Source organism: Agrilus planipennis, unplaced genomic scaffold, assembly GCF_000699045.2.
Source record: "Agrilus planipennis isolate EAB-ADULT unplaced genomic scaffold, Apla_2.0 scaffold8, whole genome shotgun sequence".
Taxonomy (NCBI): domain Eukaryota; kingdom Metazoa; phylum Arthropoda; class Insecta; order Coleoptera; family Buprestidae; genus Agrilus; species Agrilus planipennis.
In genome coordinates, this window is record NW_020442461.1 from 3058416 (window position 1) to 3069155 (window position 10740).

At 35.5% G+C, this 10740-nt stretch overlaps 2 protein-coding genes and 1 long non-coding RNA gene across 6 annotated transcripts in view; 1 reads left to right on the forward strand and 2 right to left on the reverse strand.

Moving 5' to 3' along the window:
• LOC108734030 overlaps nucleotides 1–10740 on the reverse strand; it is a 141089-nt gene that overhangs the window by 18848 nt on the left and 111501 nt on the right. The window lies entirely within an intron of this gene.
• Nucleotides 1248–5767, reverse strand: LOC108734022 (carboxypeptidase B). 4 transcript variants are annotated; one of them, XM_018465405.1, is made up of 5 exons: nucleotides 5093–5767; nucleotides 4972–5034; nucleotides 4537–4658; nucleotides 2898–3206; nucleotides 1248–1986 (listed from the first exon to the last, which is right to left on the reverse strand). In XM_018465405.1, exons 3-5 carry the CDS (start codon nucleotides 4603–4605, stop codon nucleotides 1396–1398), a joined length of 969 nt encoding a protein of 322 aa, XP_018320907.1. In that variant the 5' UTR covers nucleotides 4606–4658; nucleotides 4972–5034; nucleotides 5093–5767; the 3' UTR covers nucleotides 1248–1395. The 4 variants fall into 4 exon arrangements, with proteins under 4 accessions (XP_018320907.1, XP_018320906.1, XP_018320905.1 ...); XM_018465404.1 differs by having other exon boundaries at nucleotides 4814–5034; XM_018465403.1 differs by having other exon boundaries at nucleotides 4809–5034; nucleotides 5093–5765.
• The window catches only part of LOC108734006 (melatonin receptor type 1B-B), a 30050-nt gene continuing 26967 nt past the window's right edge, over nucleotides 7658–10740 (forward strand). The window contains exon 1 of the mRNA XM_025980781.1: nucleotides 7658–7790. The gene's annotated coding sequence lies outside the window, so the exon portion shown is untranslated. The remainder of the gene's footprint in view (nucleotides 7791–10740) is intronic.

Consider the following 10740-nt stretch of genomic DNA (forward strand, 5'->3'; position numbering starts at 1 on the left):
GTAACCATATCCAAGGGCGCGGATAGGTGCGAGACATTTAAAATAATTATCTTAACTTCCTATGCGTCAAAAATCATAACTGGAATTGTACACAGAAGGATGGAAAAAAGGGAGGAAGGAAGCGGAAGTAGGGGAAGATCAATTTGGGTTTAGAAGAAACAGAGGAACGCGGGAGGTCATTCCAGCTTTACGAGTAACGATGATAGAAAAAGGAAGGAGCGCGTACATAGATTTAGAAAAAGCTTTTGACAATGTTAAATGGGACAAGATGTCAAATATACTTAAAAATGTAGGGATGAGTTACAGAGATAGAAGAGTGATACTTAGTTTGTATAAAGAGCAACATAGACGGTGGGCGCGGTGGAAAAGAAAAGGTTAGAAGCGTTCGAAATGTGGTATTACCGGCGAATGATGAGGATACCGTGGATGCAAAAGGTTAGAAATGAAGAGGTATTAAAAGGAATAGGAGAATATACGACTCTATGGAAGTCTCAGACATGAAGGTCTAGTCAGAGACATTTTAGAAGCAGGAACAGGAGTTAAGAGGAGTAGTGGTAGACCTAGATTAGATTACTGTTCGCAAATAGTTAAGGATGTGGGATGTTCCAGTTTTAGGAATATATGAGGATTAGCTCTGGATAGGAAGGAATGGAGGTGCGTGTCCAACCAGTCTTAGGACTGACGACCCTTTGATAATCATCATCATCATAAGGCCGTCAGTCCTAAGACTGGTTGGACACGTACCTACGCTCTTTTCTGACCCGAGCCAGTCTTCGCATTTCCCCAAAAGTAGAACATCCCAAATCATTAATTATTCGTGAACAGTAATCTAAATCTACCTCTACTCTTCTTAATTTCTATTTCTGCTTCTAATATGTCTCTGACTAGACCTTTATGTCTAAAAAGGTGTCCTACCAACCTATCTCGCCTATTTTTGTTGACTTCCATGGAGTCCACTGTTCTCCTATTCTTTTGTGCGATTTGATAAAGTAACCTACGTAACTATATGGACAACCATGGTCATGAGTACCTAAATAAAAAGAAATCTAAATCGTAGGTTTGTACTATTGATCGTCCTGATAATGCCTGCCGCAGTTGCAGACGAAACATCGGGAAGAAATTTCCAAAAGCAATGTTCATAAAGCCCGAAATCTCATAGTTACTATGTTACTTCTTCTGGGATTCTGACCTTTGTACTTATACGCCTTATATTTATTGGACGCAGGGGTTCAAACATGCATCTGGTGTCATTTTTTGTATTTATTTGAACAACTCAAATTATTACAAACAAACAGGCAACAAAACTAAAAAAATAAAAGCTATACGTATAACAACCCCTTTCATTCCCAAAATTCCCAGTTTGTATTCACATATGGAAACCTTCTTATCTTTCAATCAATTTCCGTTTTGTAAAAATTCCTTATGAATACACTTTTGAAAGGTTTGAAGACCATCAAAGAATTCTTTAGCTGCAGGCAGTATTTCGTTTCTTTCTGCAAGAAACCCCAAACTTCTAGTATTGTCGGGAGGTAGTTCAATGGTATAAGAATATTTAATTCCAGCTTTCTCTTTAGCCCAGTCGAAACTCGTACCGCCCGCTAGACAGTTGGTCAGTTTATACGCGTTTCCATATCGATACAAATTTCCATTGATCGATTCCATTGATTTGACAACCTCTTTAACAATTTTCTCTAAATCTTCCAGGTCATCCGAATTGTTGGTATCGTGGCTCCAGGGATAAACTATTGCTTGCCCATAACTATGTACCGATAAAAAAAGTTTTATGTGGGAAGCATTACGTGTTACAATTTCCTTAATTGCGGATGTTTCCGGCTCTGAAAAAGGTTCGGGACCGTGGTAGACGGCGGAACAAGGGTTTTTACTAGAACCGGCTTCTGACCAATGACTATCGAAATTTCGATTGCAGTCTATTCCGAAACAATATGGAAATAGGGTTGGTGAACGAGTTTTTCTCCATAGACGATCCTGAAATGAGGCTGTTTCAAAATATTTCAAATAAAAAAGGATTTTAATATTACTAGACTTTGTTTTTTAATTGTGCCTACCATGAAAATTTTTAAAAATATTTCGGAATCATCATCATAAGGTCGTCAGTCGTAAGACTGATTGGACACGCACCCCCACTCCTCTTTATCCTGAGCTAATCTTCGCATTTCCTTAAAACTAGAACATCCCATATCCTTAACTATTTGCAAACAATAATCAAATGTAAGTCTACTTTACTCCTCTTAACTCCTGTTTCTGCCTCTAATATGTCTCTGACTAGACCTTCATGCCTGAGAAGGTGTCCTACAAACTTATCTCGCCTATTTTTTATTGACTTCCATACAGTCCTCTGTTTCCCTATTCCTTCCAGTATCTCTTCATTTCTAACCTTCTCTATCCACGGTATCCCCATCAATCGCCGATAACACCACATTTCGAACGCTTTTAACCTTTTTTTCCTCAATGCCCATCGTTTATGTTTCGCACCCGTACAGCGTCACGTTCCAAACATACACCTTTAACAATCTTTTTCGAATTTCTAAATTAACCTTTCGCAAGCATAGAAGTGACTTCTTTTTATTGAAGGCGACTCGACCCTGCGCTATCCTCTGCTTTATATCCCTACTACTCCTTCCGGAATACTAAGATGTAATTCAATTAATCATGATTATGCTCAACTATTTGTGAACTGTAATCTTATCTACGTCTACATTTACCTCTCTTACTCCTGTTCCTGCTTTTATCTATCTCTAATTAGCCCTTCATATCTAAGAAGGTGCCCTACAAACCTATCTGGCCTATTTCTTATTGATTTCCATACCGACCTCTGTTCTCTTACTTTTTCTAACCTTGTCTATCTGTATTACAAATTTGAAAACCATAAACTTTACCGTAGTATGGGAATAAGCATAGCCGTCTGGATTTGCGACAGGAACAAAATACCACCTTGTTTCTTCTATAAGTTTCCAATACAGAGAATTGGTAACCAATTGGCCGATGGAATACATCACAACGGCTGGAGCAAGCCATTCCCTGGCATGCATGCCGGCTTCAATGAAAATTGATGGTTTATCGGCATTATCAAAACTACTTGAAATTGTTACCATGAAAATTGACCGCTGTTCAAATGTTGTTCCTATCGCTTCTATATTTACCCATTGTGGATATTCCTTAGCCAAGCTTTTTAAGAACACGCATATCTAAAACATATTTTCGAAATTAAACGTTTTATCCGAGACTGCGAGATTACACTAGTGAAACTAACGAAATATAGAAGATATTCTGTTTTTACTTTGATGCGGTACACCCTTATTTCTACATTCATCATCATAAATCGTCAGTCTTAAGACTGGTTGAACAGGCACCCTCATTTTTTTCTATCCTGAGCTAATCTTCGCATTTCCCTTAAAACAGAACAACCCATATCCTTAACTAATTGTCAACAGTAATGTAATGTAGGTCTACCTCTTAACTCCTGTTTCTGCTTCTCATATATCTCTAACCTCATGCCTAAGACACAACATATCTCCTATATCTCTTATTGACTCTATGTCGACCTTAATTCACCTATTTTTGCTAATACTTGTTCCTTTCTAACCTTCTCTATCCGCGGTATCCTCATCATTCACTGTAACATCGCATTCGATGGTTTCTAACCATTTCTTTTCCGCCGTGCCCGTACAGCGCAGCTTGTGAGGCACCTTTAACAATCTTTTTCGAATTTCGAAATTAACCGATCGCGATTTGGAGGTGACTCAACCCTGCGCTATTATCAGGTCGATATCTCTACTGTTCTTCCAACATGAGTTATCTAACTACCTAGATACTGAAAATCAGCCCTCTTTTCCTAATTTTGGTCTTCTATCTTTTATATTATCTTTTTCCCTACCTTTTTCTTCCTTACGTATAAGAATTTTTGTTTTGCTTTTATTTATTTTCGTACAATACTATTTTGTCAAATACCGCTGCCATTTTATTTTGTCTGAGTCATGCCCCGATCGCAGCAGAAAGTATTGCATCAACCTAGAATAGAACACGGGACGTTCCGGTCGCCGGCGAGCGATCTTACCGTTTAGCTATTGATATTCTTATGCATCTTACTCATATATTAAAAATAAGTGTTTCGTTTTCTTTCTTTTTTTTTTTTTGATTTGAATACAACAAACAAACCTTTTATTCACCTATAGATTATACAAATGCCTAGTACAATTTTCATCCGGCAGAAATCATAAGTACGTAAATGGTACGCCAAATTAATGGATAAAAAGAGAAGAATGAAAATTGTCATGACCTCGAAAATGTTATCTATATTACCATGTAGAAGTGGTGTCCGTCAACAAATTGGCGCCAAGCGTCGCGACGACAGACTATTGTTTTCCTTATTTGCACGAAAACTTTTCAAATTAGACACTCGGCTAAATAATTTCGAAGTTAAATATGTAATTAAAGAATGCAAATAAGAGTGTCATTATTAGTATATTTTCAAAGTAATGACTTTCGTGTGTAATAAACTCGTTAAACCTCACCCACCTCGTCCCAAGTGTGAAATTTGCCATAAATAAAGTTTTGTAGTAGCAGCAAGTCGTCGTCGTTCTCCATTTGGCTACATGTTCCATACTAATAATTGAAATTGTCTTTTCAATGCCATTTTACTACAATAAATTACAGACTTAATTAATGTATTTTCCCTGTAAATTTATAAAATATTTTTTTTATTTTTAGGTCTTCACTTATTATTATTAATTAGTTGATTTTTAATTACGATTAAGAATGCAATAGAATACAATCAATATTCATCATACCCTACTTCGAAAGCTTTGATCTCCTTCATCGTACACTTATGAAAGAAAAGTTGTTAGTACCTATACAGTCCAATTATTATATGTATAATCAGTTTTAACCCTTCACCTTTCAACTGTGATAGCATAGAAACCAAAAATAACACTTTATAACACTTCGACTGACCTTTTTTCCATTTTCTATCGGAAACCAAGTCTTTGTCAAGCATAAAATTTTATTTTTATTGACCTATCGAAAATTGTCTTCATTGTACATTTATGTAATATTAATTAAAGTTTGTACTTACGTGTCTTTACCTCAATAATTTCTTATTTTATCAACAATAATGATTGTTTATTGCACTATTACCTACCACACGGTTCTGATTGGACTTTTATGCAATTCCGTAACACTCGCTCGTAACACTTGTTGTAAGTAGGTGCATATTATGTATAATCCACGTTTATCCATAACTAGAAATCTGTATGCACTTGTATATGTGTAAATGTAAGTTTGTCATTCATGAATTCATTTAATACGTAATATACAACAATGTTTTTGGCACCGATTGGAATTGGCGCTCTCTTGATGAAAATCACGTCGATTAAATCGATGGTCTGGCACAATAATAATAAATAAATAATTTGCCGGCTATCACAGAGAGAGTTGTTAGTTTAATAAGACATTACTTGCGACATAATCTGTTTTAATGACTGTTTTGAATAATATGTACCCATATCTAAAGCTGAGCGGTTAAGATTAAAGTTTAAACAAAATTAACTGTGTTTTACGAATTAAAATTGTTACCTTGTTTACCCAAAGTTAAACATACGTTTTAGGAGTCCTAATATATCTTATATCATACAATTCGGGTTGTGTAATGTCATTCGATTCATACAGAATTGGTAGATTCGCAAATACTTTTTTCTCTTGGCGTTATACATGCACTTCATTCCACGTTGACTATGTCCTTCTTTTCATTAATTTTCTTCCTGTATCTAAATGAAATATTCTTTTAGACCTGTGTTTTCGGAAATATAAATAGATATTTTTGGCTGGGGAATCCCATAAATGTTGGTGTTGCCAGACGACTCTGAATTTTTCACAAATGTCCAAATCATTTCGTTTGGATTTCGTTGTAATCTAGATAATCGAGCATTAATCGCCGTAAGACGTAAAATAGTCTTTTTCTACCGCCATGTTTTTTCAGACAGTTTATTCAACATGTCAACCCCTGCCTTGTGTTGGTTTTTAGGGTTCTGTACGGCCGAATGAAAAACGGAACCCTTATAAAATTACTCGTGTGACTGTCTGTCCGTCTGTTACAGTCAATTTGCTCTGAATCTCTAGGACCGATTAAGTTGATATTTAGTACACATGAATTTCTGTGACCCAAACACGGTCGTATAACGTAAATAATATAATAATAAATAAATTTTAAACAAGGGATTTATTTTTTGTAGAGCCAATAAGAAATTAAAAAAGAATGTCTTGCAAACTGTACCCTTATGATGATGAATGTTAAGTTGGTTCTTGAGTTAGGGTTCTTTATGTCCGAAGGAAAAACGGAACCCTCGTATGCTTGTCTATCCGTTCTTTTATTTAAATATATACGAGGGCGGTTTAATAAGTACCCGTGTTTGAAGACGGAGGACGTTCCTGAGAGAAATTGGTGTTGTCATCGTGTGCTGCCATCTATCAAACTACGTTAAAACGAATTTCAGACTGATTGATAGGTTAGTTTGGATTTGGCAGCCATTCCACTCAGACGTGTTTCGTTATTTTCGCTAAGATGGAAAAAGAGCAGTATCGTTCGGTAACTCGCTTTTTGTTTTTGGATGGGAAAAAATGCGAGGAGATGAAAACAAAGTTGGATACTGTTTATGGAGACATTTCGCCATCTATGACCACAGCTAAATATTGCTTCAACGACTTTAAACATGGGCAAAGATCCATTTTTGATAGGAGCGACCAGGAAGCCTGGCAAACGTTGTTACCGAGGAAATCATTTTAAGGATTTTTTAGGAAAAGATCGATCACTGGACAATACTACAGTGAGTTATTGGACCGTTTCGACAAAAAATTGAAGGAGACACGGACGCATTTGACGAAAAAAAAGATGCGTTTTCAACACGATAACGCACCGGCCCATTCATCAGGAGTTGTTGCCGCCACAATGCATGAATTACGTTATGAATTTGCTGCCGCACACCCCGATTTGACTCCCTGTGACTTCATCTTGTTCCCTACCATGAAGAAATGACTAGCGAGAAAGAAATTTAGCTCAAACGAGGAAGTCATCGCCGAGACAGGGGGGATTTTGGAGAGTTCGACAAATCTTATTTTTTGGAGGGGTAAAAAAAATGGCAGGGTCGTTGGGAGAAGTGTATCTTTCTAAAAGGGGACTATGTTGAAAAATAAAAAAACAAATTTTAAAAACAAAGGTGTCTTCATTTCTAACACGGGTACTTATTGAACCACCCTCGTAGTGTCTTTTGCCCCTATCCTCGTTTTGATCCTGTTGTTATCTTTAAATAAGGCGAAGAAAAGGAAATTATTTTATGAAACTAAAAGTCCACCTACAATCTGATACTTCTACGAGTATCTCTGACAATTTTTAATCTGTCTCCTCTCCCTGTTTTCCCTGTATTTTACTTTAGAGTGGTATAGGATAATAAAGCATGAAGCTACTAATAACAATAAAAAAAAAACAATCCGCCCTCATATCCTTGCTACGTTTCGTCATCATAATATTTCGTCGTTATGATCCTGGCCGCTTCTTGGTTTGCGCATGTCGCATACACGCGACGCCGTCCTGGCGTCGACGGACGACAGCGACGCCGAGGACGCCTGTTCCAGACGTGCCATAAACCTTCCACAGATAGCAACACTTTGTAACTCGCGCAACAAGGACCTCCAAGTCCTTCGATGTGAGTGCTGGAACTATGACTGAACACGGGCGGTTTCCTAATTAAGGACGAAAGTCGAATAAACTACTGCCTATTGTAAGTAAGCCCTTCTTAATAATAGTAGTTACAAATATTTCGTTTCGAATTGCAATTATTAGGTATTTGTCGCTCTCTGGACTTAAGGACTGGTTGTCATTTTGATAACCTTTGTTCAGAGTGTCGATATCAACATCCCCGTGTTTGTCCATTTTATAAAATCCGATTAACAATCAAATATGTAGTAGAATCTAAAAAAGTTTGTTTTAGAATTGCTTTAAAAATACGCCATTTTAATCGCTGTTAATTCAATTTTTTAGGAAAAGTTTCGACCAGGCGAAGTAACTGTTATTGAAGCACTAAGTATGTTAAAGATTTGGGTTGAATAACCTTTCAGAAAAATATCGTGACTTATAGTCGTTTTTCTGGCAGATATATAATTAATTTTTATTAATTCTTTAATAAAAAACAACCATCAATTTCCCAAATTAACTTCATGTTCTAATTCATGTTCGAGCTCCTATAATTCTCATCTCATAAAAACATACGAAATGGTTTGAAAGTACCATATAATGTTGTACCTGTCGTATTTTATCAATTCTTTTAGCAATTGATGTGATTATAATATCACTTAGGGTCAATTAAATATTAAATAATGACTGCATGTATAAACATTTGTCTAAACGTTTTGTGTAAAGTTATATACCTATTTGTTCTTATCTTTGTATAGTACCTACAATAAGGACACTTTCGGATCTTGAAAGTGATTATTTATTAATGATTAATAAACATTTTATAACTACTGAAATGACCTACTGCCTGAAGTTTTAAATTAAAACGTTGAAGTGTGTTTATCGGTGTACAAAAATCAATAGTAATCAGAAAACAAATTTAACAGAAGATTTTGAAGCGATTCGCTCTCATGAAATAATTAATTAAATGAAAGTTAGGGCCAAAAAAGTCAATCTTCTCTCTCTTCATTATTAACGAAAACGTTTTCTTCCCACCAAGGTGGGAATTAGAAGATCCAATCGTAAATTAACAGAGACTGACTTCTCTGAGACAAGAAATCGATAATACAGTATTTATTATTTCAAAACACTTCCAATCGAAAGTAAGAGAGGTAATGACTTTCATAGTTTGTTAAATACATAAAATATCTATTAGTATTTGTATATAGTACGGTTCAGTATTTGTGTAAGTTGTAAAAAACTATTTGTATTATAATATCGATGCATTTAACTGTTAATATTATTATGTTTTAACATTAAAATATCTTGTATAACATTAAATGTCAGGCACCTCCACCAAATTTGAAACTAAAAATATCGAATTATTATTGGTCAAAGCTTGTAAATTGTTTTGTCAAAAATTCCTAACAATTGTTTCGATTTGTTTCAAGTAATCTCACATTGTTTGTAAGCTATATCGTGAAATTTGTTGATCAAGATAATTTTGGATACAGATAGAAGAAAGAGTGGAGGTACGTGTCCAACCAGTCTTAGGACTGACGACTTTATGATGTGTGTGTGAATATTCACCAATCCTCACGATAATTATTAGTTAATGCATACTGAACTGATTAATGAATTGAGTCAGTGAAATTAGTCATCAACGTAAGGTCTGAAGTCCTATTTTGAACATTAATCTAATCTGGATCTATCTTTACCTACCCTGCTTCCTCTTAACCACACCACATTTGAAATGCTAGTATAATTTTTCTTAAATTTAGAAGATAAAAGCATATAATTCGCACGGGTTTGAACCCGGGCCCGTCTGAGTAGCAGGGGGGTATTCTACCAATGAGACCAATCACAAGGATTACCACAATTATTGATGTAAATGATTACAGTAGAAACGAACTGATGAATCAATTAAATATTATGAACTTCTACATTGCTATCAATAATTTATACTATTGGGTATATTTGTCTATTGAAAAAAGTTTGATTTTTCTAATTTTGGCTCGAATCCCTAAAAACACCTCCCATTTCTACGTGATTCGAAATCGTTTTCTTAGATAACTTGAAACAGCTTTCATTAAATAGCAATATTTGATTCACGCCCTACACTAGATGAAGAAAAACTTTCGTTAATGAACTCGGTAAGTGCATGCACACGCCATTCGGCAATCAAAAACATCTTTTCGAAATTAATCAATAGCCACTTAACCCCACGCATAATCTCAAACGATACTTATGTATTATGTGTTTTTTTTATTCTTTTGCTCTATTTCTGTTCTATTGTTAATAAAACGAGTAAAATTAGATTTAGACACAACGCAGTGTTTCAAATGGAAACGTAACATTGCTAACGACGAACATTCGTCATGTTACGAACAACTGCGAACATTTTTAAAAATTTGAATGTTGTTAACTCATTTCTCATTGTCCTTCAGCATCCAGGAAAATGTAAACAGGGAGAAAAGGTCAAAAGGCATTCGTATAAGGTCAGATGAACATTCGGTGCTACATCTACGTAATAAAATTCCTAAAAAGTAATTGTGGTGTTTATGATTCCACGTGTACTTTTTTCATGTCAAAAAATGGCTGTTATAAATCCATTAAGTGGGTTACGCGTATGGTCCACTCGGTATTCGGTATTTTTTCGGTTTTATTTAGTCAAAAATGTAAAATAGTCTTAAAAAATTAAAAAAAGGCGAAACATTGGCTGCTTTTTTCAAAAAAAAATTTAAACCCAGTATTGCTTTGATCAAAAAGAATTGAATACACAATAGGGGAAGAAATCAAAAATCTCCGCCACTGATCGACTTGAGTTTCATATTTGAAGTTATATACTCCGTTTAGTTTCTGTAGCGATGTGACCTTCAGTTTGACCGGCGCCAAGTAGAAAAGAACAGCACTAGGCCAGAAAAGAAAGGAGACAACTCTCGGCCAAACCCTTAACCGGTGAGGAGCGTATAATCCGTACAGTACTGCACGGAAAAATTGACCATTTTATCCACTACAATTGCATTGCTCAAATGTGCTGTTATTGGTATCATTTACTA

What these genes read in the sequence shown, in the direction of transcription:
- LOC108734022 (XM_018465406.1), bottom strand. Translation starts at nt 4,605, where the DNA reads ATGGAGAACGACGACGACTTGCTGCTACTACAAAACTTTATTTATGGC. An exon ending in AATTTCACACTTGGGACGAG is followed by an intron (nt 3,207 to 4,536) that starts GTGGGTGAGGTT and finishes AATATGTTTTAG; the next exon opens with ATATGCGTGTTCTTAAAAAG. An exon ending in ATGCTTATTCCCATACTACG is followed by an intron (nt 1,987 to 2,897) that starts GTAAAGTTTATG and finishes GCCTCATTTCAG; the next exon opens with GATCGTCTATGGAGAAAAAC.